Below are 26,141 nucleotides of genomic sequence, written 5' to 3' on the forward strand. Positions count from 1 at the left end.
TAAAATGAGTAAATGAAAGGTTTTTTTGTCTTGTGTTCTGATTTTTTTTTTTAATACAGATGTTTCTGTGTCCTCCATAAATTCATCACTGTGTAACTTCAAAAAATATTCCTTTTTTTTTTGAGAACTACAAAATTCTTATTGAATTCCAGCTTTAGTACTTATGGAAGATAACGTGCCCTCTTCTCTTCCCACTGCACTTTACACCAGATAAATCATATTGTCTCATGATTTGAGGAATATAGAGTGGGATTTTTTTAACAATGTATGTTAGTGCCATTGTACTCCAGCCACTACACAAATACACAGAGAGCTGGTGTGTCTTTACAATGTAAATAACTAAGATAGACAGGAGGCAAACAGCAGTAAATTGATTATTGGCACATACAAGCCAATAAACCTGCCCTCCTTTTATGCTGTTCCTTTGCTGAGGCACTTTATTTTAGCATCTAATGTAATCTGCATACATAATCTCTAGTGTTTATTATGAACTTCTTTACACTTTATTTGTTCTCTTTCATTGCATTCACCGTTACTGTAAATTTATCTTCCCATTTTAGTTCAGTTCAACAACCTCAGGACATAAATCCTTGCTTGCAGTGCATTTGTTATTGTTAATTATTGTCTTCAAAGGTAATGGGGTTTCAAAGAAGAGCTCAAGTCTGGTTCATGTTGGCTGTGCCCTGCTCCTGGGGGCCACAGAGCTGCTGCATTCCCAGGAACTTTGCCTGGAGTGCTGCTGCCTGGGCTCCCTCCTCTGATGGTCCTGAGCACATTTTTGAGGGCGGGAAGGAGCTGCATCTCAGTGCCCACCTGAGGTGTGAAGGGTGGATTATATTGCCTCCAACTCTGTGTGTTCTGGTGTTATTCTGCTCTTTGTTGCTGCACACAGCAAGTTTCTGGAATTTTGCACACATCATAAGAATACAGTTTTCTTTTTCTAGGGGAAAAAAAGAAAAGACATTCAAGTTCAGCAAGGAGAGTCTGTCTCCTGTCTCGAGGTTTTTTTTTTTTTGTTTTTCTGCATGTTTCAAGTACTTCAAAGCTGTTACAACATTTTTATGAGATGTTGCCTACCAAGAAGTTTTTGTTTTGAGATTTCAATCAGGCAAGAATTGACAAAATAAACAAATGGGTTGAGGTGGCATTTAGTTTTCATATGTTATGATCAAGCTGTGCACTTTCTAAAAACTCTATTTTTCTGTGACATAGCATCATGGAATAATTTGGATTGGAAGGGACCTTCAAGATCATCTCATTCCATCTCCCTGCCATAGGCAGGACACCTTCCACTAGACCAGGTTGCTCCAAGCCCTGTCTAACCTGGTTTGAACACTTCCAGGCATGGGAATTCTCTGGGCAACCTGTGCCAGGGCCTCATCATGCTCTGGATAAAGGATTTCTCCCTGTCAGTTCAATGCCACCCCTCTTGTCTTGTCACTCCATGGCCTTGCAAAAAGTCCCTCTCCAGCTCTCTTGGATCCCTTTTAGGCCCTAGAAGGGACTCTGAGTTTTCTGTGGAGCCTTCTCTTCTCCAGGCTTCCTCCAGCTCTCCCAGCCTGTCTTCAGAGCAGAGGCATCCCAGCCCTTTGAGCATCTTTGATGCCTCTTTTGGCATTGTTCCAGCAGCTCCACATCCTTTCGATGTTGGGAGCCCCAGAGCTGCACAAAACACTCGGGAGAATCTCCCTAGAGCAGAGCAGAGTAGAGGGACAAAATCCCCCCAGAAACATCCCTGGGCTGCAGGAAGGGATCCTGCTCCAGGCCAGCAGCCCCTCCTCCCTCCCTGGAATCACCAGGGTGGTGGTGGAGCCTCCATCCCTGGAGGTGTTTCAGGACAGACTGGACGTGGCACTCGGGCTCTGGGCTGATGGACCTGGTGATGATGGACTGGGCTGATGGACCTGGGCTGATGGACCTGTCCAGTCCCAGGCTGGACTTGGTGATCTCTGAGGCCTTTTCTGACCTGAATGATTCTGGGATTCTTCTTCCTCCTGCCCCTCCTGGGGTCCCAGTGCTGCTGTTCAGGAAGCTGCAGGAAGCAGGTCTGCACTGCTGTTGGATTGTATGAAATTCTGCTGGAAAGAAGCAGCACTTCAGCCTAAAACTTTCCACTGTTTCCATTTTGTGTGACATGGAATTCCCTGGACACTGCCTCAGAATGGCAGCCTCTGTGGTGGCAGTGGAACAGTTTTAAAGTGTTTCCTTGCTGTGAAGTTTGGCTCCTCCACAGCTGGGATGTACCTCTTGAAAAGTGGATCCATTTTTGTCCCCTGAGTCAGGACAGTGATCCTTGCCCAGGACAGTGTGACACTGCCAGGAACTGTCCCATGCCACCTCTTCCTTCTGTGCTCAGTTACTGCATTGTAAATCCACAGGTTTCACTCCCTGAATGCACTTCCCTCCTTCAAGTAAGAAATTTTGTGGGATTCTTCTGTGCAGTGTGCTGGGAAAGTGGCTAATGAAGTTAAATTGACAATTTACTTAACATTTGATAGGAGAGAGGAAATGCTGGTAAGAGATTTTGCTCTGTTGTGACAGCAGTGACTGGGATATTGGAAAGGCAAGCTGTGTTTTTGCAGTTACCATGGGAAAAGTGTTGGTCATATGCTGTTACCATGGAAATATTCAGTGTGGATTGTTGAAATTAGGAAAATTTCTGGACAGAGTAGAAAGATAATTATACTTTTTATAGTGCAAGGCTGCTCAGGATGTTTGACAGTAGGGATTGACAAAAGAAAACTACAGAGGATTGAGCATCTTCATCTCTCTAAACTTCAGGAGAGAAAGTAAAATGTATGAAATCTCAAAAAATATAAGTATCATTGAGCTTCATTGATGCTCAATTTTTTCTCCTGCCATCATTATGTTCTTCAGCCTACCAGGGTTTTTAACAGGATTTCCACCATTCTGACTATTTAACATATTGCAGGGGAGCTGGGCAAGGTCTTTTCCCTCACTGCTGCCTGATCAAAGAACAGAAGAAACAAAATAATTTTAAAAAAATAGTTGTTTGTGGTAGAAAATTATTTTTTTTTGTCCTCTGGCAGAGAAGTTGCCTTGAGCAGTCCAGGCTGTGAAGGACTGAGTCATTTACAGCATAACAAAGTGCCTGGCATTGTCTCTGTGAGAGTGCCACAGACCTGAGACAGAAAGTTCAACCACTACCAAGTTACCTTGGACTTCCCTTTCATTCTGATGTCTCCTTTGCTAGAAAGCCTCCTTTTTCAGATACAAATCAGAGAGTCAAAAATGTCTTCTTTCCAGAGAAAATGTTTTAACTATTGTTTTCTCTTCCCCCCCCACTCACTATAGAAATTAAGATTAAAATGGGATTTTAAAGGATAAAATAATTAAGAATGGCATTAGTTGTATCTCTGTGATGTTGTTTTAGGTATTATCTATTCTTCTCTCAAAGAAGTAAAGCTCATGCCATATAAAAAGTGGAAAATCTGACTAATGCCATGCAGGTTTTCATACTTGGTTCTTTTCATGTTTTAATTTGCAATTTTATGCACCAGTCAGTGTCAGTTTTTGTTCTAAATATAGAACTAGTGAAAATCATTCATCAGTTGGAGAAGAATGTTTTTCCTCAATTAAAACTTCTAATTTTCGTTTTGAAAGAGCGTCTTTCAAAGCCTGTGATCAAATGTAGTATTTATTTCTGTATTTTGTCTTTTTCATGGTCCTGCTGCACTGCACGGGCAGGGTGCTCTCACCTCCTGTCCTGCTCTCCCCCAGGAACTGATAGAACAGGATATTTATTCAGTGCTAAGGTGCATTTTAGAGTTACTTAGTGAAGGAAATTGCAAGTAAGGGAATATGGGAATTCTCCCTTTGTTTTCTCATTTGGATACCTGTGAAGTTTAATGAAACAAAACCCCTTTCATGTTCCATCTTGCTCTTAGGGTTTCTTCATTTGAGGAATGTATCCTCAACGTGTCCAGATTTCATAGGAGCAATTTAGGAAATATGTTTGGATTTTGTGTCATGATTTGGTATTTCCTGTGCTGCTGTACATGAGATTTTGCTGGTATTTAGTTGGTGTTTGTGGGTTGCAGTTGCACTGGTCAGCATCAAGGAACAAAGTCTTTCTCTTGGGAGATAAATCTAAATAATAACAAATAGTGAATCTAGTTTTACTGTTTGTTAAAGCTTCGTTATTTTACTTCTCTTGTTTTTCTAAATCTTTTGATTCAGCATTAATTTTCAAACACTATTTTAAGTTTGTGCTTATAGTTTTTGGGTCGAGGACCCCAAATGTGCTGCAGTGCATTTATTGACCTTCAGGTTACACCTTGTTGGCAGTAACAGAAGCTGTTGTTGTGTTGTATCTTTGTCATCCTCTGTGTGCCAGTACCCAGACTAAGAGTAAGCACCAAAAAACTGGAGACATTCCTCTCAGGGTATTTTTAAGCTTTTTTGTTGACTCTTACAATGGGAACCTTAAGTTTCCATTCTGCCTCCTTTATAAGTGAGAACTATTTTATCTATTTTTGCATTAGTAGATGTGCAAAACGTGACATTTCTATTTTCTGTCATTTTCCACAATATAAACTTTAAAAAGAATCCTTGTACCAGAAATTAATTTAAGGATCCTAAGGAGCTGATAGGATCACACTGTCATGGAAAACCACAAACTTTGATTTTTATTTTAATACTGTAAATGTTAAAACTAATTTTATATTATTAACTCTGACGTCTCCGTTGTGATGTTTCAAATGCAGTTTCCATCCTTCCCTGTGATAGTCACCAGGTTTTTGGTGTGTTCAAGTTTGATTATTTTTGTTGTCTTGGGAGAAACAGTCAAATTGTCTTTTGTTTTGTCTTTTTGTGTAAAAGGTTAATATCACTTTTTGTGTCTTTTCTCTCTCTTTGATAATAAGATATAAATTAATTGGACCAAAACATAGCATTAGACAAGAAAAAGTAATTCTCTTTGTTCTGTTTTCCAGATGGAATCAGTGTCAGTGGACTCCCACTCTCCAGTCCTTTCAGGCAGGTTGTCAAACCAAGAGTGGAGACCAAGCCTCTGAATCCCCAAGAAAGCAGCAAAGTTGGTGATTTCAGTCACGTCAAGGTAGGGGAATGACATCAAAATAAGTAAAACCCGTGTTTTTTCAGTTGTACTGTGCTGCGGTTTGTTGTGTGATTAAAAAACAAAGGTTTCCTTGTCTCATAAATATTTCCCTTTGGTTTCCTTTAGCACAGCTTGATGTTCTGTGTTTGGATTGTTATATTAGAGGCAGCAAACAAAAAAGGTGAAGAAAGATCAGGCTAAGAGTGGAAATTGCAGAGTTGGCTGTCCCTGTGGTGTACTGGGGGAGCTGTCAGCTCACCTCATGGTGCTTTCTCCTGCTATTTACTCTGTAGGAAGGTGCCTTTCTGTGAATTCCTGGCTTTCTTGCAGTGAGTTTTTAGTGATGTTCGTACAAGTAATAAAACAGAATAGTTGAGAGAGACAAAGGAAAAATAAAGAAAAGTAGCAGGGTGGAAGAAAAGTTGTGTAGGTGGACATTGCACTGAGCTTACCAAGAGTGCCCTGGCCTAAGCTGCTCTTGCTTTTCAGTTGCAGATCTTACCTGTTGAAAGTTTAAAGTTGTTGTTTAGAGCATGAAATAAATTTAGCTCTATAATGACCAGATTTGAAGAAGATATAATTTGAGATGAAAATAAGAAAGATTGTCAGTAATGAACTGCAGCAGTCATTGGTCTCCTCCCAGCATTTGGTGAATGTTGTGTTGTGTGCAGTATTTGACACGTTCCCTGCACAGATTTGTGTTCTGCATCAGCTCATCCTGTCAGGAATTAGAGTGAGTGTTGTACATGGCAAAATTTGGCTTCATTTGTGTCTGAGAAGCAAACACAGGCTCTGCTCTTCTCAGTGACTTGCTGTGAATTTGCTTCCTTCACAGTGAGAATATTCACAATTCTATCTGAGCAGTAAACAGGTGAAACTGTTAATTTGTAAGTGTGTTTCTTTTGGACTATTAGCACTGCTAATTCATTATCAATTGATTCTGCAGCACAGAAGATGTGACTGCAGCATAGGAAAGGTCTTAGCAAAATTACTAAAGCATTTGTGTTTTATGGCATAGTAAGGTGTTTCCCAATTGTTAATAAATATCAGTAAGCACAATTAAGGAAAAAATTGCTGTTTAAGTGAATAAAATATCTAGCATTAATTTTGAAGTTCAGAGTTTTTTGTAGAATGTATGACTTATGGACACTTCTCAGTGACAGTGGCAATGGGAGTGTTATTTCAAAATAGGACTAAAAAATCTAGAAATGCAGAACTTTGCACCAAGTGGATGAAGAAAAAAGCATTTTGGTGCATTTTTTGCTTGTCAATCAGTTGTCCTGGCAACCAAGAAGTTGCAGGTTTTTAATGATCTGTGTGATAGTATTAGAAGGTTTTTGGAGGGCTGTAAAGCAGAAACTTGGTTTTTAACATATGTACCAAAACTGTGATGGGAAGGCACATGCTGGGTCCTGTTGCCAGGTTTATGGAATGAATTTTGATTTTATTGGTATTTTGTGATGGAAGAACCATTCAGATGATCAAAACTATGTTGAGTAGAGTATACACATTCTAACAGCATCAAAGGGTTCTTTGCTGAGTAAATGTCTCTGTGTCCTGAGCCTGATGAGCATCACTGCTGTCCAGCACCTGTAGCATGCCTGGAGTTTGTCCCAATTAAACTACTATAAACCAATAATTGGATCTGCTTGGATTCAAAATGCCTATTGAGCTCAAAACTATTTAGAACTATGATAAAATGCTTTTTGATTCACTGGACTATGCTCATAATTAAGTCTCTATATATATGGACAGACATAGTGGGTAGTGGGTAAATGACCAGAAAAAATGACCTGTTATAACTGAGGAGATGTATTTGCCTCTTTAGGCAGTCATTCTGTGATAATGTGGATTTCTGCTTGTGACTTCTGTTTTAACACTGCTCTTTAGTAGGAGGGAGCATAGGAACCACCAATAGCTTAAAATGAAAGCCAGATAAATTCAAGCCATAGATACAGGGAGTTATTGTAAACAATCCAGTCAATTAAGAATTCATAGATATCATTAGAATGTGCTGTGGTCCAGTTGTCTTGGCTGAGTTTTGAGGAATTTGCTGCAGTTTTGGATTTGAGTCTCTCTGGTTTAGACTGGGTGTCTTTGAGTACATGAATTATGTTCATTGTCAAATGCTTTTGCTCAGACATTGCTGTCTGAAATGAAACAAGCTGGGATCTGCACATGAAAGAGGATCCAAGGTTCTCTTTGATGCTGAGTCTCAAAATGTTTGATATTCATGAACCTTTTTGAGTTCCCTAGAATCTCCTTAAAAAATCCTTGAGTTTCTCCCTGTGGCAGCAGAACAGATCTGGGTTTGTGGGCTGTTTGTCCCTCACAGTGCAGTTTGGGATGAGCTCTGGGTTACATTTGATTTATTGTCATTCCAATTAGAGTGGTTTGACAAGGACTAATGTAAGAAGCAAGTGGGAGTTTTTAAGTTAAGAAGCAAGATGGATCTTAAACAATTTGTATGTGTGGTGAAAACACACTGCTGTCACTTATTCATGATTTAACAATAGGTGTCTGGTGTGAATATTCAGGGGTAGTGGTTATTTTCAATCCTGCATGCTGTGCATAAGCTCATCTTCAAATAAAAGTGAATTTCTGCAAATGAAAGTGAGTGTAAATCAATGCTTCTCGTGTTGCTGATTCTGAAATGTCCTTGTTCAGATATTTATAAGGCTCATGCTTAAACCTTCCCTCCCTACTTGTTTGCCTTACAGATTTTGTGCTTCAGTCTTGGATATTGCAGTTGAGCTTCTCTGCAATCTCTCTTTCCAATTTTGCTGTAGGCTCTCTCCTAATAAACCAGTCACTGGCTTCTGGAAATGACTGTTAGAATGAGCTCATAAATTCAGTGTAGAAATTGCTTTATGACCTCATCATAAAACTTGCTTATACCCTCAAGCTGAATAGAATCTCGGGCTGTAATATTATGTTCAGATACTCTTTTCTGCTGTTCAGTGCTGGGCTGTTGTGCTGAGCCTTGTCTAAACTCCTTGGTTCTTCCAGGGTGCATCTGCATGAAAGGATGAATTACTCTGCTTAGGGTAACTCAGCCTTTCACCACTGCTGTGGTGTGAGAATGTCAGGTTTGAGGCTGAATCTGTTACTTTTTGAGTAACACTGCAGTGTGTTCAGATACTCAACTATTCTATGTCTTCATGCAAAAGCTGCAGTGAGAAATTTCACCAGATGCCATGAGCTCTCAGCAAACACAGCGTCAGTTTGAACCTGGGGAATTCTGCGCTGCTTTTCGTGCTTGGAAGCTGAGATTATGTGGTGTGGTCTAGTTCTTGTCAGATGGAAGAAACAAACTGGCACTTCAGTCCTTATTCCATATGGACTTGAGCTTTAGAGATCACTCCAACCCAAATGAAGAGTTGAAGTGGAGAACTCTTTTAGCTGGGTGATGAAAACTTTGAAAGCATATTGTGAGTTTTTTAAAACCTTGGTTTAAGCTGTTAAACATTCCCAGTGCTTACTGGCCAGTTGTTTGGCAGACAGGGCTGGTTTATAATTTATAAGGGATTTGGCTGACTTCTTTATTTGTTTTGAGACTTGTTTGTTCAGGAGAATTTCCCTCTGCATCCTGAATGTGAGCTGTAATTCTGGAGATTGAGCTGCAGAAGCTGGAGAGGTTTTAAGTACTCTCATAAAACTGCTCTGTTCCTGCACTCTCAGTAAATGGTAGGAAGTGTTAAAATACAGTATGTAGAGCTAATTTAATTTAACACACTGGCTTTAATGTATCTTTTTTGATTTACTCAGCAGTGTATTAAGATGAGATGCAAGCCTTAATTGGATTTTTTTCTATTCAGTTCTCAGGCTTTACTCTTCTATGTGTGCTGCTAATAGGGATAAACTTTATATTGTTGATACTTTAAGTTCTAACTTCTTTTATTCATAAAACTTATATCTATTCTAAGTTTAAGCCTTAAACAGAACAAGTGGTTTTTTTTTTTTTAATTTGTAAATAATTTTGAGTGCTGCTGAATTTAGAGTTGATGTTGAGTCCATAGAACACAACTGAAACTTACATTTCATTGATGAAATGTGATTATAGGAATGAGATCTTAGGCACACATATATAGTCCAGTTTGATGTTGTACTTTCACACTGTCCTATTTTGGAATTCATTACTATGCTTATAAATTCTGTGGCCCTGAGTTCTCCCTCAGTATTAAACATGTCAGGTTTTATGTTTGTATCTCTTGCTTCCCTAATAACTTTCAAGATGTTAGAAGATAAAAAATAAACAAAGCTCTTTCACTTCCAAATCTGATTTTTATCAAAATAGTACATATCTTATTTTTTATAATTGACAGTTTGTGATGTGAATGCCAGAAGGCCACTCACATCTCCTGAAACCTGCTCAGATTGGAGCTGTGATCCACATCAACCTTTGCCAGGTCAGCAAGGTGTTTCTTTTCTTGCTTTCCTGGCCAAGATTTGCAGGGTTTTTTTTTGAGATAAAGTGGATTATAAAAATAGAGTCATTCTGCAAAAACAAGGGAGAAATGGGTTTTTGGCAGTTGGTACCTGTCTGGCAAAATTTGATTATGATCTGGATCTGGATGAAAGCTGGCAATTTTTGAGCAGTTTGGGTCTAAATGCTTTTAGCTTTTCTTCCCTGCCCAATTGATCACTGCTTACCTTCCCTAGAGTTCCATAAATAGTTGAGTATTCCACACAATTTCTGCTCTCCACTCCTCTTCCTCTCTTCTTCTGTGAATTAGTCTCTCAAGAAAGGAACAGTCTGTTGTGCCCTAGAGAGGACTGTAATTCAGAACACTAAGAAAATACTTGACTAAATCTATTCCCAAGAGCCAGGGGTGGGAAAAAGCCCTGCTGCCCCTTGGATTTGGATAAATTCAATTCATTTAGCTTGTCTTGTATTTTACATTCAGTATTATCCCAGTAGCAACTACAATTTAAATGCAATATGTTTTAGAACTTGCTGTTTTTCCCATTTTATTTGACGTGAAAGGAGGATTTAAAAATTTATAATGTACTAGTAGAAAAAAAAAAAGAATGGATTCACTGTCTGCCTGTCAAAAGCACTTTTTTTGGACTTCATTGTCACTCAGAAAACAAGTGATGAAACCCTGCTTATACCCAAACAAATCTCTCATCAGGAGTAGCTGCAGGTGCAATCTTCTGTATAAACCAAACTTCATCTCTTTCTTGTCTAAAGATGGACAAAGAGAAATGAAAGTTGACACCAACACAATAAATGGAGCTCATGGGACCAGCTAGAGGTGGTCACATCCATAATGACATTGTGATAAGTCAGGAAAAAAATCTCAATACTGAGGTTGGCTTTTCTAGGAGGATGTTGGCTGTGTAGAAAGTGAGGGGAGAAAAGGAGGGCAAGTTGACTGGGTTAGAATAATGGAGAAATAATAAAGATGGGCTCCTGTGAAGACCTGCTGAGCTGGAAATTTGAAGTGGAGGGAAGGAGGTTTGAAACAAACATCTGGAACAGGGTGGTGAAAGTCCAGTCAGCTCAGAATGATGAGAGACCTAGATGTTTGTGTGAATACTCTGCTTGCATTGGATGATGAATATCCTCAAAATGTTCTTCCAGAGGTCAGAGAGCCCCTGCAGCCTGGAGCTCTCAGAATGTGACCTGCTGTGTGCTCCATGGTCAGCTGTCACAAATTCAGAATCCCTTTGGGGTTTTGTACATTAATTTTGCACTTGCAAGTTCTTGCATGTTTAGTTTTCCTCTTTTAATGAGAACAGACGAGGTAGGTCAGACAGGGTTTTTACATTTCAAAGACCACTCTTTATTTCAGGTGCCTTATTTACTTGATTCTTATCCAGGTACATTTACAGTGCTTGTGTTGTAGATCCAGACATTTGCTGCTGAAGTTGGTTTCAGCCTCTGCTGCATTTTTACTTAAATATTGCTCATCCTGCATATGATAATGTTTGCTTTCCAAATGTTTGATGGAACCTTTTTGAAATGCCATGAATTTTATTGATTTAGTAATTTTCTGTGGTCTTTTACCCACAAAACTGAGTGCATTGACAAGTAATGAAGAATAGCTGTACTGCAGGCTGTGATAAACAGTGTGCCATAGTTTTTTCTCTCAATTTCAGAATAAATAAGTAAATCTGCATGCAAGTTCAGTTTCTTTATATTTCAAATAACTTTTTTTTTTTTCTGAAATATTTTCAATTCCTCAATCATAGAGGCAGATCATAGTAAGGCTTGGAGTTTTGTTCTGATTTTTGGGCAGCTGGCCAAGGAGATAAAGAGCATCTTCATAAAAGAAAAGTAGAATCTTTAGACTGTGAATGTTCTGTTTAGCTAGAAGTCACATTTTTAATAGCTGCCTTCCCCAGGAGTATGAGAAAGAGAATGAAGTTTAGTAATTTATCACTGTGGGGACTCCAGAAGGGTAGGTCAGGTGTTGTAGTTTTGCTCAGAAGAAATGGAATTGCAGACTGTGGTGGCTGTAATTGATGCCAAAGCATTTTTGAAAGGGAACCTCAGAATCTGCTTTACCCACTTTGTATCGCTGAGGGAGGTGACTGGAGCAAGCTCCACATTTTCTGTTTATGGGTAAACCAGGTTTTAAATGTCCTAGATTGCAAGTTTTTAGTAAGATGGTCTGGAAAAGGAATTGCTTAAGAGAATTTCAATTTATTTACAAGCATGTTTAAAGCTTTCTAATTTAGCACCAATAATGATGATGTGCTAAATATATCATTAATCAGTCAGAGGCTGACTCTTTGTTAGGGGAAGTAGGACAAGATTGACTTCAAAATACTGAAATTTCCAAGCAATGAAAATTGTCTAAAGTTATCAAAAGTTAGAGGAGAGGAAATTCTTTGTAAGACAAAGAGGAAAAAACCTTGAGACTGAAATAAATGCAGCTTTTAATATTGTGTTAGATAAAACAGATCCAGCTCATATTTTGTTGGTCATTTTGTGAAATTGGTTTCTCTGTGTTGTTAAATTGCTGATCTTGCTGTGAATTGCAGTGACTGATGATGTGAGAGAGGGAAAAGCAGGTGATGAAAAAAAATGTTATATGAAGAGGGGAAAGTGTAGGAATTTGAGGGTGTTGATCAAATAGAGTGTCATTTCTTAGATGTTTCTGTATGATTCATTTAGACCTGATTTTCTGTAGGTGTAATCTTAGAATAAATTAAATTCCTAATTTTCTTGTGTTTAAATGAAATAAAAAGCACGTTCTGTGGTAGTAGAAAATCAAAAGTACTATGAATATTACATTGGGAAATGGATCCTTTAAACTGGTGCATGTTGTTTTTGTGTGGAGTATTTGCTGTGCCACTTAGAGGTGTGTAGTTTGATGATAAATTAGTATAAATATTACTGTTAAGTGACTTGGATGTGCTTCAGCTGTCTGTAGTTATTAAATACAGCGAGCATAATACATCACACTTTGCAGATTGGTAAGAGTGAAGAACTCAGAATGACTTGCTAATTTTAAACCTGGGGCTCTTAAAACATTATTGGTTTAGCTGAAATAGGTCTGAGAAGAGAAAAAGACAAATGACAAGAAGCAATAAAAATACATATTTTGTAATAAAGTAAATCTCTGGAGCAAGGAGACTTCTAGATTGCTTCATCAGGCAGTAGCTGATGTGTCTAAATTTTATCAAGTTTACTTTCATCTAGGTTGTATCTGTGTATCGAATGCCCAGCAAGGTGAGCAGTGCATTTCAGTAACTTTCTTGATTAATTATGTGAAATTCTACTCATTTGTGGTTAGATGCTGTGCAGATGAAAGTAATATTTTTATTAATAATAAATGCAAGTCATAAACAGTTATTACTGTTGCTGCCATTTGATGCAGCATCTGACAGTCCAGAACAAGGAATAAATGACTTGCCCAAGATCACACAAGATGTAGAGTTGGGAATATTGTCAAAATAAGCACCAAATGCTCCATCCCAATAAGAGGGTGAGAAACAGGTGATGTAATCTTGTTTCTTAAGAATATGAAAAAAATCATCTGAAATTCTGCATTCTTCACTGCCAGAGAAAATCAGCATTAGGATTTCTTTGCCTAGAACCTTGATCCTTTACCAAAAGTAATTTCTGGATCTTGCTCCTTGCATGGTGCTTGTTCCCTATGGGCAGCTGTCTATGTCTTTCTGTTTTAGTTCTTCCATGTTATTCTTCATTTGTTTTCTACCTCTTGTTGGTCAGTGCAGTGCTGTTGGCAATCCAAATCCCCCGAGTTTATCTGGTTCCTTGGCAATCACCTGTAGACTATGGGTGCTCCAGGCTAGAATAATGAGGGGAATAGCTACAAATGGAGAGCAAATGATCTGAATTATAAAAAAAAATTGGAATGTTATCCAGATGCTGGGAATCTATTCTTATAGCCTTGGTGGAAAACTTTCTCCTGATCATCCATCTAATCTCATCCTGATAAATTTACCTCTGAGGTTTCAGCATCAAGCCAAGAACTCTGAGCTGAAGCAGGCATTTTTGGAAGTTAGCCAATTTTATGGAAATATTTCAGTGGCAGAAAACTTTCTCTGTCCTTACAGCAGTTCCTGTAATGGTGAAATAGCCTTTTAAAAGTGCATTTTACCATTAGCTCTAATTCGTCTTACCTACAATTTCCACCACTGCATTTTAAAGCAAATAAAGGGCCTTCTGCCCTAGGTATCTTTTTGCTCTACTTATTGTAAATGAGATAATGTGGGACCAATTATTTTTAGACTTTTTTTCATAACTTTTGTGTATGACAGAAATGTCAAATTCCGAAGGAAGGAGGACAGTGCTTTTCCTTCACTATTATACAGCTCAGTGATGATTTCCCCAAAGTGCTGCTTTTTCTCTTGAAGCTGTATTTCTGTAAAGTTTTAAAGTTTTATGAATTATAATGAACATTTTTTTAATGTTTCAGTTTTGAAATTGACCTTTCAGGTTTCCTTTGTGGTGGTACTGTCATGCAACTATAATACATGACTTCACCATGGCAAATTTTCTACCACAAAAGAAGTAAAATAGTTTGAATTGTAACTGTTCTTTGTACTTGGTGTCCAAGTGTGGGTTATGATCTCCAGGTCTGGATGGAATAGAGTTGAAATTGTGGGTGATCATTAGATTTTTAACTGGGAAATTAATAAAAGCAGAAATAATTTTATTATCATGTTCTATACCACTTACTTCAGGGAACATTCCTGGAAGTGATGTTCAAATTAAGGGAGGTGAGTTGAGGAAAAGCAAAAGCTGTCCCCAAATCTGAGCAATTATAACCCTGTATTTTACTAGTAACTTTGAATAGTAACTTTGATTTCTGTGGAGTAAAAATACTCCACCCCCCACAAAACCCAAACAATCCAATCCTCAGATGTTTGTGTAGTGGAAGCTCTGCTCACCTCACCTCCTTTGTGAAAGCCACTGCTGTGAGAAGTCCCTGATGGAAAAGGCAACACAATGAGCCTGTGGAGATTTTTTTTTTTTTTTTTACTATATACGGGGGAACCTTGTTTCCCTCTGAAAATCAGAATTTGTGACATACCTCTGTGTAAAAAGATGTTTTCTGCACTCTGTAGTGCCAGGCTAAATGTTCCTGAGCTGTGTATTCATCACACCAGGCTATCCTAGATCTGTGTGTTGAATCTCCTGAGGAACAGGAAGGCATAAGCAGGGGTCTTTATATTCCAGGAACAAATATTTAGGGAATACTGGCTGGAAGAGAAAGGGAGGAGGAATTCAGGTCAACTTAATCTACTTAATAATTTTGCTTTAAGAAAAACAAACAAACATTCTGCATTTTATATAAAATTTATAGATGTTTCTGTAATGTCCATTCTCATAATATCCAACTCGCTCCAGTGAGGAATGTATGGAAAGTAATACCAGAAGGACAGCCTGAGAGCAGGAATCTCAAATAGCTCTGCTTGCCCAAAGCTTCTGATTGCTGCTGTCCAGAGACAGGAGAGAGGCCCCAGATCAGTTCAGACACCTGCAGTGTCCCCCATGCACAAAGAACATCAGGAGAGAAAAGTCTGTGCCATTGATTGTCCTCCTCTGGAGCACTGACATGTTTTTACCCTTGTCTAGAAATGTCTTTTGTTAATATGATACAATGAGCTCTTTGAAGCTTTTCTGCCTTTTTTTATTTTGGTTGTTGTTTTTGTCTCTTCTCATTTCTCATAGTATTTTCTACTCACTGTTGCTTTGCCATGTACAAAATCCTGGCTGTGTTTTTCAGGAATCTTGCCATCTGTTGAGTACCTTGTACCAGCCTAACGTGTGAAAATCTGTAAGGCTCAGCTCATGCTCTCTTTGCCTCATTTGTTCAGCTCACAGGCTTGCATCTTACTCAGGAAAAAAAAATCAAACTTTGACCATCAAGCTTTTTAAGGAAATGTAGAACATCAAATGGGGATAGAAGTCTGTCTGTGAATTCTGACTTTGGTACATTTTCATTTTGCATCTTAATTTTTACCTTCCTTTCTCAGAGCAACAAAATCTCCCTGTTTCTAAACACTCAGTGTGTATTAGGAAAAAATTCTTCACTGAAAAAGTTGTTAAGCACTGGAAGGGGCTGCCCAGGGAGTTGGGGGAGAGTCATCATCCCTGGAAGTGTTCAAAAAACAACTGGATGTGGCATTTTGTGGTTCTGTTTAGTGGACATGGTAACATTTGGTCAAGGTTGGACTTGATGATCTTGGATTCATAGTTCTATGATTCTTATTTGGCTCGTGTCCCTGCTAAAAAGAACTAAAAAAGAAGAAGTTTGTGCAGTTGTCTCCGTGACTGAAGGTTTAGTTGCCTTCAGAAGAGTTAGAAAGTCATTCTGTGTATCTCAGAAAAGAGAGGAAACTGCTTGGCCACAGCTCCCTGTGCTTTCCCAGCAGAGTCAGAATTTTCTAGAAGTGGAACTTGCTTTTGGACACCAAAACCTGCATGTTGCAGGATTAGGAAAACAATAGGAAATGTCTTTTGTAAACTTGGTCTCTAAGACAAGAAAACCTTTTTTTTTTAAGGAGTTGAAAAATTCAGAATGCAGCAAACAAAGTGAGGATCTGTTCATCCTTTGTGCTCCAATTGTCAAAACAGTGAAACTCTTAATTAAAATTTTGTCAGCCAAGCCAAAGAGTTGGCCTTGTACTAAACTAAAGAAATAGTCTTGATTGGCTCTGGAGCAGCACGGAGTTCTGCATCACAGCAGTTTCTCAGCTTCACTGACATCTTTTATTTCTCCCTCTTTCCCCCCCCTGCCACTTGCTGCATTCCTTTGAAGGAAGGTACAGATTATTTATTTTGATAATTTAGTTCCTGTGTTTTAGAGATGTATTCCTTTACATTTGCCTGGTTACCTGTTTGGAGTTCTGGTGGGTGTTTTATTTTTCCAACCCTTAAAATTAAGCTTTGAATTTTAGCTCATCACTCAGGATAAACTGAAATTTTCCATACTTCTCCCTCTGCATCATCAGCTCTCTGGTTTACATTTTCCTGCTGTTTTATAAGTTGGGAAAATCTTCAAGAATAGCAGCAGGTTTGAAACAGTGTTTTCCACATTATGCTCTGTGTAGTGCAGTGCATTTCCTTGCAGGTTTGTCTGTGGGCTTTGTTCAGGCTCTGTTTGATTTGAAAGCTATTAAATGAAAAACAGACACTACAGATTTAGAGTTTCTCTGCAGCATTTAATACTGGGGGAGTAGGCTCAGATCTGGAGTGGCTGCTCTGAAATGATGGAGGAGATCAATGTGGAATTTCAATATTTCAAAATTTAGGTTAAATTAGGTATTTAACCTAAATACCAGGTTTAGCTTTTTCTAGGGAATTCTAAATTGAAAGAAATATGGATTGAGTCAAGCCTACTGTTAAATGAATTTTAATGTGAAGAGATGATGAATATCTGTATGTCTGCTTTACTGTAATATGTTGCTTATATCTAAATACTTTTTTTAAAATGAAGAGACAGAGTGACCAAAATTGCCAAGACAGGAAGAATCAGAAAGGCTTTTTTTGGTATTGTCACACAAATTTGGCAATAGCTGAGGTTTTTCTTCATGTTTAACTCCAGGGCATACACGGCTCCCAGTTTGAGTAATGCTTTATCTGTGATGAGGCAAAGATACACCTTTTTTGTGAACTAACAGTATGAGGATGATGCTTTTCATCTCCTCTTTGTATTCAGTTCAGGTCCTGTTTTCCTGTGTGTCTATCCTTGCTTTAGCTCAGTAGCAATCAGTGGGAATAAATAAGGCTGCAAGGAAAATAACCAGGAAAAACTCTGAAATCTGAGTATTCCTTGCCTTTTCCTTTATATTCTGCATAATGCCCAAGTTCTTTAAGATATTTGTGATTGCTGGTGGTTGTGGTTTTTTTTTTTTTTTTTTTTTTTTTCTTTTTTTTTTTTCCTGAGGAATATTAGAATTTCCCTAATTGCCTGCCAGTGCCACTTCTTCAGGTCTTTCTATCAGTTTATGATCATATAATTTATTACAAATTGCTATCCTGCCTCTTTAATGAATACTCAGGGCAAAGAGTGAAAACAAATCTATGACCTCCTAGAAGGAATTAAGATTTTTTTTCTGCAGCTAGAGGTTTTAAGCAGTAATATAAACAAAATAATTCAGCTGCAAATAAACAGAAGGGAATTGTCAACGTTCACCCTTTTGATTGCTCCTCCTTGCTTCCCCCTGAGGAGGTTTTCACTTTTCCTTTACTTTTTCACGTGGGGAGTTAGAAGAAGGAGTGAAGGCTCTGAAACTTCTGTAGTTCTGCAAGGCTGCTGTGGCTGCAATGTGAAAATGTCAGCAGTGTCCCCATCCCTGTAGGGGCTCTGCCCATCCCTGTCACGGGATCTCTCCAAGCTGGATCTTGCTGGAATAGTTCTTGGAGATGTAGGGAGGCACCTGTTCTGAAATTAATTCAGGAGGACATTTCAGTGTTGTGGCAATCTTGGCAAGTGTTGAATGTGTTAATCCTTATGTCCTACCCAATCTTGTGTGCTATTTGGATAAAATTCAGCTTAAATTATCACAGCATCCCAGCAACTTCTGGTGGTTTCTTTTTGTCCTTTTCCCTATTTTTTTCTTACTGAAATCTGATCCCTCTTTTAAATAAATCTGATTGAAAGTTAAGTCTTTTATTTAATATGCCACCAAAATTAAATTTCCCCACATTTCCTCACAGAGAATTTAATTTTAAATAGATTTTTATTTTCCATTAATATATGGTTTAAGATAAAGCTGAGTTAAATAATTAGTGACTGCTAGAGAATGCATGTGTAAATTAACTTATCTTTTTGCTTGTAGCCTATGCATGACTGAGAGTTCATTATATTTGCAAAAATAAAATCTTACAGGATACTTAAATTCCCTGTGATTTGTAACCTGCCTGTCCTACCACCAACTTGTGATTGATTTTGAAGAGAGACTGGAAAATGACTGTTGGAAATTGAAGAGATTTGTTGCCTACATGGAAGTGGACATAATTTAAGTTATGAATTATTTAAGAAATTGAAGTGTAATTTAAGCAGGAATTCCTGATACGAATTTAGTATTTCAAGAATGAAATTTAGACATGGTGCAAATACAATTCCCTCCTATTAATTAAATACCACAAGGTGGATTGTACTGTGAATGGTAAACCTGTGTAATAAATATGTGCAAATGTGTCATTTGTGGATTCACAGTCTGTGGAAAGTAGTTTATTTTCATATCCCACATACTGGAGTGTGTATTTTAAATAAAATGGCCTTTGTGTGTGTGTGTGTTGGAGGTTTGTACCATGAAATAGTGGGGAGAACTCCAGAAATAACAGTAAAGAGAGATCTTCTTCAGCAGACACATTTATGTTTCTATTGAAAGTACTTGATCTGTTGGATCTTGAACACCATTAATGCAAAAGACTGAAATTACCAGTTTTAAGGCCTTTATGAGTTTCTACATTTCTAAGATTTCAAACAACTGAAGAATATAATGCACTAACCTAATTTGGGAATATTCAGCGTGCATAACATGGAAAAGTGTTCAGAAAGATAATTTTTCTTAGATTCCATTACATAAAAGAATTGAAATATCCCCATTTATTTAGTACCCAGGCTAAACCTGTAAGCCCAAGTAGTCTACACTTAGTGATACCCCTCAATTACTCAAATTTGTGTTTGAAGATCTGTGATATAAACATGCAACAACAGAGTTTGCAGGAAGAAAACCCCAAAAAGCAAGCAAAGATTTGTGAGCACACAGGAAAGGGACTTGAGTGAGTACGAATGTTTAGGTTTGGAGCAGAGGGATATGGAGCTGCTCATTTTTGAGGAATATTACTGAAAGCTGCCTGGTTACTAAGCTGAGATGAGTGCTGGTGCTTGATGTACCCTTAACATTCTCCTGTTGTGTCCCTCCTTCCTTTTTTTTTTTTTTCTTCCCCTATGTATTTCCATCCTGGAATGTATTCCCTGGAAAATCATACACTTTCATTAAATATATGTATCAGTGCTTTTAGTATTCTGATCTGTGGCTCAGGTTTTGAGCTGCATGAGCTACAAGTAGCTTGGAAACGGCAAGAGGAAATTAATTCATTCAGCATTATGAAACAAAATTTAAACTGATTAATGCCAGTTAAGATAGTATGTAAACATGGAGATTTAAAAAAAGAGAACTATAGCTTCAGCAATATGAAAAACAATTTTAAACTGAATAATACCAGTTAAAATTGTATACAAGTAGGTAGATTTAAAAAAAGAAAAGTAGAACTTGCTTTTATAAATGAAACTGAAGATATTTCGGTCTTACTTGATTTATATTTAGAAAAAAAATACCGTGACTGTTCTACTGCTTTCAGCTGTCATTTTTGTCAGTTCTTAATTTACTTCTTTCCAAACAAGTTTACAAATTTGTTCATTTTAAATGGAAAGTTGACTGCTGCTGTTTCTGTTTAACACATGCTCGAAAATGTGCTACTTTTGAAGATGCTTCTTTAGGTGAAAGCTGAAGTCAAGCATTTGAGCCTGTTTATTTTCAGAAATCCGTTTCAATTGCAACCTGATTGCATCTTCCAGTGTTCCTGTTTGAGTTTAACTTAATAATGGAATTAAAACCAGCCACCATTATTTGTTTTATAGGAATGTGGGGCTGTTTTATTTCCACTAAGAGATTGCATGGATGTCTATAAATGTAGAAAGATTCTTCTCACTTTCTCCTGCTAAATTCTGAAAACCTCAATGAAACCTCGCCCTGTTGGAGTCCTGTGAACTGAATTTTTACCCCGAGGTTCTGTTGCTGAATGTTTTAATCATGAAAAGGGATGTGATAGGTAGTAGTTGGGGTGTCACAGTTGGAATGAAATTTTGTTACTTCCTCTTGTCAAGAGGAGATTTCTTGTTTCAACAAGCTGTTAATGCCAGGCAGATGAATAGGCTGGTGATAGGGCACTTGCTTGGAGTGCTGCAGCTTGAATCGAGCAGGAAAGGCATTTTGAATAGATTTTTCACTTATTATAAAAGTGCACTTTAAGGGTTGACTTTTGTCAACTGTTCTTTCTTGACATAAATATTTCTGAGGACTGCAGAAGACCCAGAATCTTAACACAGTAATTTTGGATCAAAAGTCTCCTTTTCAAGTCCTTAGCCCAATTCAGGGCAGTGCATTCTTTTTGGAGACTACTTTTCCATTTTATTGTGGGTTGGCCCGTGCCATTTTTCATCCAAGAACTTCGGGGTTAAAGTTCTGAAAAATAAAAAAAAAGGGAAGACATTTTTCAGCATCAAACTGTATTCTTTTAGCTGTGTTATCATCTTTTGGTTTTTCCTGAGTGAAGGGCAGCATTCCTGTAGCATTTTTTAACCAGTACACGAAAAGGTCTCGAGAATGTGTGGTGCAAGGTATGTTGAACATCAGTCATCACTGATGGGTGAAAAACATAAGTAAAAGGACAAAATTATTTGAACTGTTAGGTTCTAATCCATTAAGGAAAATTAATAGTTACATTACAGAGTTGTGTTCACACTGGCTAGGAGCTGTACAGCAAAACTGAGAACAGTATCTGTCCCAAATATAGCAGAACTGCAGGTCTAAGGTCAGATGGAAGAACACAGCACAGAGAGTTCAAGGAAACATTCCAAACTCATCTGCTTATTTATCCAGCTATTTATTGATAAGGCATCATTCATAGAATCAGACTCAGAATGGTTGAGGTTGGGAGGCTCCTCTGGAAGTCACCCAATGCCACTTTATTGTTTTACAGCCAATGAGAAAGTAACACCTCACATGGCTAAGCCAGTTCAGTATTAGTACACTATTTACTATTGAAATTGTAACCTTTTAGTCCTTGTTAGTCCAGATTGAATCATTACAGGAAGAACAATAATACAGCTGGAATTATTATACAGCAAATTCTTAGCAGAGGAAGAGGGGCAGGAGCTATGGCCACCCTCCCAGTGCTCCCAGTGAGGTTGGTCTCTTCCCAGTGCTGGTGAAGTGTGGAATGTACCACAGGTGGTTTATTTTCTAGGATGCACTTTCTAATGTTTTTACACCTAAATTTTTCTTCATTGGTCTGTTATATATCTTGTTACATATCCCAAATCAGCATATGTTAGATGCTATTTTTTCGTGCTAGCCCTGAGCAGGGTTTTGTCCAGCTGTGTACCTGCATTTCTTTATCTGATTCTTGGTGAGTGATTTACAGCCTGTGGGGTTTTGCTTGTACAGCTGTGCTGCAAGCACCTCTCAAAGTGTCTGTCCTCAGACAGGGCCTTTATTTATTTACACCGCATGATTATCTTGTTCCTAAATATCTCATTCTCCATAGAGTAACTGCCTCTTGCAACTCTGTGTGTAAAGCTGTGGTTGGCCCACACAACTGAAACAAATGAGACACTGCATCCTGGTCAGATGGACAGATTGTTGTGGCAGCTAAAGCTCATAAAGTAAAGTTGCAGGCAGGTCAGTCAGAGAAAACTGAACAAATCTCAGTCCTGAGGCCTTGTGAGGTCAATACAGTGCAACAGAAATACAAATTCAGGCCCTTTCATGGCTAGGACACGGCAGTGTTACAAGTCTGCCCAGTCTGGATGAGAGTTTGTTTGAAATGATGAGCACATGAGGGAAGCGGACACAAGTTTCAGTCAGTTCTCTAATGAATATTCATTCAAGTAAACAGAAAATGATTCTGTGGCACTCTGGAATATTAATGAAAGAGAATAGATGAGTTTAATTACAATTACTTGGGAAAGATTAGGTCTTTTTCCCCCTCCAATCTATCAAATAGTTGTGTATGCTCATTGTTGTCAGGAGTAGGTTGTATTACCCCTGAAAACCAAAACTCTTAGCTTTTGGGGGGTGAAGTGCTTTCTAGAAAACAGTGAATAATGGAAAAATTATTAATAGCATGGTTTATGGAAAGAAAACTTAATCAGAAATTGCTGACCTGCATAACATGTTCAGAACAGTTCTGCTTTACTGAGTGTGGGATTAGAGCAGTTTCTTCCAGTGAAACTATCAGAAGCAGCAGGTTTGGGGTTTTGAACAACAGCCTTTTCTATTTTATGAAGTGAACAGAAGACTTGCTGAAAGTTCTTCCCTAAATGGAATGTGACACTGTCTTCCACAGAAAAATAGGAAATAATTATTCTCTTTGAGCATCCCAAATGTTTAATTATGGGATGGTTCAAGCATTTTGTTACTACTGGTACTGGTAGCAGCTGAAGTAATATTTGATGTTTTATACACTTGATTCCATGTGAATATGCTCAATAACAAAATAGATATTGGACTGGAAATTGAGGTAGTATCAGTGAGCATAAGAAACAACAATATGAATTAATTTTCTAACTCATCAGGTATGCACATTTATTTTATATCAAATTGGTTCTGCCTGTTGAAAGCCTGCAATAAGTATAATATTACATAGAATCCTTTTATTCCAGAAAGAAGGAGAGACAACTGTCTGTTTAAAATTTGTGTCCAATAGCTGCCTCTTTCTTAACTGTAACAGTTTCTGGATGCAGAGAATCATAGACTGGTTTGGGTCAGAAGGGACCTTAAAGATCCTATAGTTCAGTCTCCCTGCCATGGGGATTTTGGGGGATTGTCTATACTGCCTTAACTTCTAATCAGGTATTTTTCATAGAGCTTTTTTTTATTAAGGAAAAACAGTGCCAGCTATGATACGTGTTCCTCTTTTATAGATATGCAATGTATTGCAGTCTTGTCACTTATTTTGTTGTGGGAAGGGTTGAAGGGTGAATAATGACGGGAACATTTTTTGTGAGTTTGGGGAAGGGGTAAAAATAAAGGTTAACACCAACATAAATCTTTCTACCATGTTGCTGCTTTCATCAAAGTGTCAGAACTGGCTCATAACTGCTGTAAATTGTTAGAAGAGATAAAATATATAACAAGCCTGGGAAGTCTATTTGAAGTTTTCATATGTGGATGCAGTAAGCTGATCAAGACTGATTTATCTTCACTAAATGTATGTATCTGCCACCACTTTTTCAATGAAAGCTGCAGTAACTTTAGCAGTACAACTTGAAAAGCAGTTTGTGCTCTTTGTCCTTGCACAGCTGGCTCTTAGAGGCCAATTTCCAAGGAAAAGCAAAAAAAATTGCAAACCTTTCCATTCATCTCTTTCTTGAGACCATGTTCTTCCTTTCCAGCAATAGAAATTTTATTCTTTTATGGCAATATTCATATACCATAGTGCTTAAAGTCCACTCTGTTCCTAATGAACTTCTAAGCTCACAAAAACATGTAGAATGGAAATCTGGAATCATTCCATTTCCTAGAGAACTGTTCCTGTCCTCACTTTCACATCAGACTTAGGAGGAGGTTAATGGATGACATGAGGTGGTTGGATGAGCCTAAAAGATACCATCTATTTAAAATGTATAAGGGTATAAATAGTCACCAGATGGCACTGTGACTGAGATAAAATACAGCACCCATAAATATAGTCAGCTACAGCTCGGAATAAATGTTAGTTTGCTCTGAAGTTGTTATATCAAACAGTGGTAGGATTTTTAAAAATTATTTTTATTTTTTCTGTCTGTGTTGAACTTCAGTAGCTCTGTTGGCTTCAGTAGCTTGTGCTTTATCCAATCAAGACCATTTGTGTCAGTGGAGCCAGCCAATTGATACTTGCTGATGATTAATTTTAGACTATCTGATAAAATGATAATAAATTCAGGCATCTTTTGGTATTCTTCTTTTACTTCTAAGGGAATATATGCAACAAATTACTCGAGGAGAAAAAGTCATTTTGATGAGAGTCTTCAGTGCCTGGAGAAGATTATTTTGGGAGGTATTGAAAACAACCTGGAAGACAATGCAGGCATTGGTCACAGCCAGCTCAGCTTCAGGACAGCAAAGGCCTGCTTGTCAAACCTGGTTGTCTTTCATGAGCAGGCCACCCACCCAGCTGGGCAGGGGAAGCCAGGCAATGCCATCTTGTTGGGTGTCAGTGGAGCTTTCAATACTGCCTCTCATGGTGTCCCTCTGGACAAAATGTTCATCCCCCAGCTGGGTAAGCACATCATGGGATGGGTGAGCAACTGGCTCAGGGGTTGGGCACAAAGGGTGACAATGTCAGTGGTGACAACAGACTGCTGACCTGTCACTGCTGGGCTTCTGCAGGGCTCTGTCCTTGGCCCTGTGCTCTTCAGTATCTTCATAAATGACTTGGACACATGACTGGAAGGGACATTGAGCAAGTTCACAGATGGTACAAAACTGAGGGGAGCTGTTGATGCCCTCAAAGGCAGGGAGGCCTCACAGAGACCTGAACAAATGGACTGGGCAATCAGCAGCCACTGAAGCTCAACAAGGACAAGTACCAGATTCTGCACCTGGGATGGGCAGCCCTGGATGTACAGACAGACTGGAGAATGAGGCTGGAAAGCAGCTGTGGGATGGGACTTGGGGATCCTGGTCAGTGGAAAATTGAATGTGAGTCAGCAGTGCTCTGGCAGCCAGAAGGACCCAATCTGTCCTGGGGCCATCAGGCACAACACCACTGGCTGGGCAAGGAAGGGGATTGTTCTGCTCTGCTCTGCACTGGGGTGGCCTCACCTTGAATATTGTGTGTGGGTTTGGGTATATAAGAATGATGTAAAGCTGTTAGAGAGCATCCAAAGGAGAGTAAAGAAGATGGTGAAGGTTCTGGAGGTGAAGCCACATGAGGAGTGGCTGAGGACATCTGGAGGAGGCTGAGGGGAGACCCCATTGCAGTGAAAATTTCCTTGTGAGGGGAAGAGGAAGGACAGGCACTGATCTCTGCTCTGTGATGACAGTGACAGGACCCAAGGGAATGGCCTGAAGTTGTGCTGGGGAAGGTTTAGATTGGATATTAGGAAAAGGTTCTTCCCCCAGAGGGTGGCTGGGCACTGGAAGAGGCTCCCCAAGGCAGTGCTCACAGCACCAAACCTGACAGAGCTCAAGGAGTGTTTGGACAACACTCTCAAGGCACAGGGTGGGAATACTGGGAATGGTGCTGTGCAGGGCTAGGAGTTGGACTCAATGATTCTTGTGGATCTCTTCCACTCATTCTGTGATCCTGTGAAATGCTTCTTGACCAAAGATTTGCACCAGGACAGAGTCACAAAGTAACAGTCAGATATTATTCTGTTTAAATTTGTGGTATAGGTTTAATTGGAGATCTTAGCAAAGCTTTTACATCCTTGGAATAACAGCACTTTTGATAAGTGGAACAAAAATTAATTTCCTTTGCACAGAGGTTTAACCTAATTTTTTGTTTTATTTGTAAAGCCAGTTACCTAGATGATGTTTTAAATGAATGGTATCAATCAAGCTATTGCTCATTATAAAGGCTTGTTCTCTCATTAATTTTTCTGTTTGATGAAATATCATACCAGATCTGACATGATTTTTCTTTAGTCCTCAGCATCACACTTTGGTTAAGTAAAGTCTTCATGGTGGTAATATCACTTGGCAGATATGCAGAAATCCTAGAGAGATGTGGAGTAGTACTGTCAGTAGATTTTCAGAAGTTCACAGTTGTAATGTGTGCTCTATGTTCTAATTCCCCCGTGATAAATCTAGAAAAAAGATTGGAAGTGTTTAAACTTTAAAGAAAGTGTAGTTG

The 26,141-nt window shown here is 38.5% G+C and overlaps 1 protein-coding gene across 6 annotated transcripts in view; it reads left to right on the forward strand.

Annotated features, from left to right (window-relative positions):
* The window catches only part of TRAPPC9 (trafficking protein particle complex subunit 9), a 450,083-nt gene that overhangs the window by 74,457 nt on the left and 349,485 nt on the right, over positions 1–26,141 (forward strand). For all 6 annotated transcript variants that reach the window (XM_039731495.1, XM_039731497.1, XM_039731496.1 and 3 more), the window contains one exon: positions 4,956–5,080. In XM_039731495.1, coding sequence (XP_039587429.1) covers positions 4,956–5,080 — 125 coding nt within the window. The remainder of the gene's footprint in view (positions 1–4,955; positions 5,081–26,141) is intronic.

Source organism: Passer montanus, unplaced genomic scaffold (assembly GCF_014805655.1).
Source record: "Passer montanus isolate IOZ18808 unplaced genomic scaffold, ASM1480565v1 scaffold78, whole genome shotgun sequence".
NCBI classification, from domain to species: domain Eukaryota; kingdom Metazoa; phylum Chordata; class Aves; order Passeriformes; family Passeridae; genus Passer; species Passer montanus.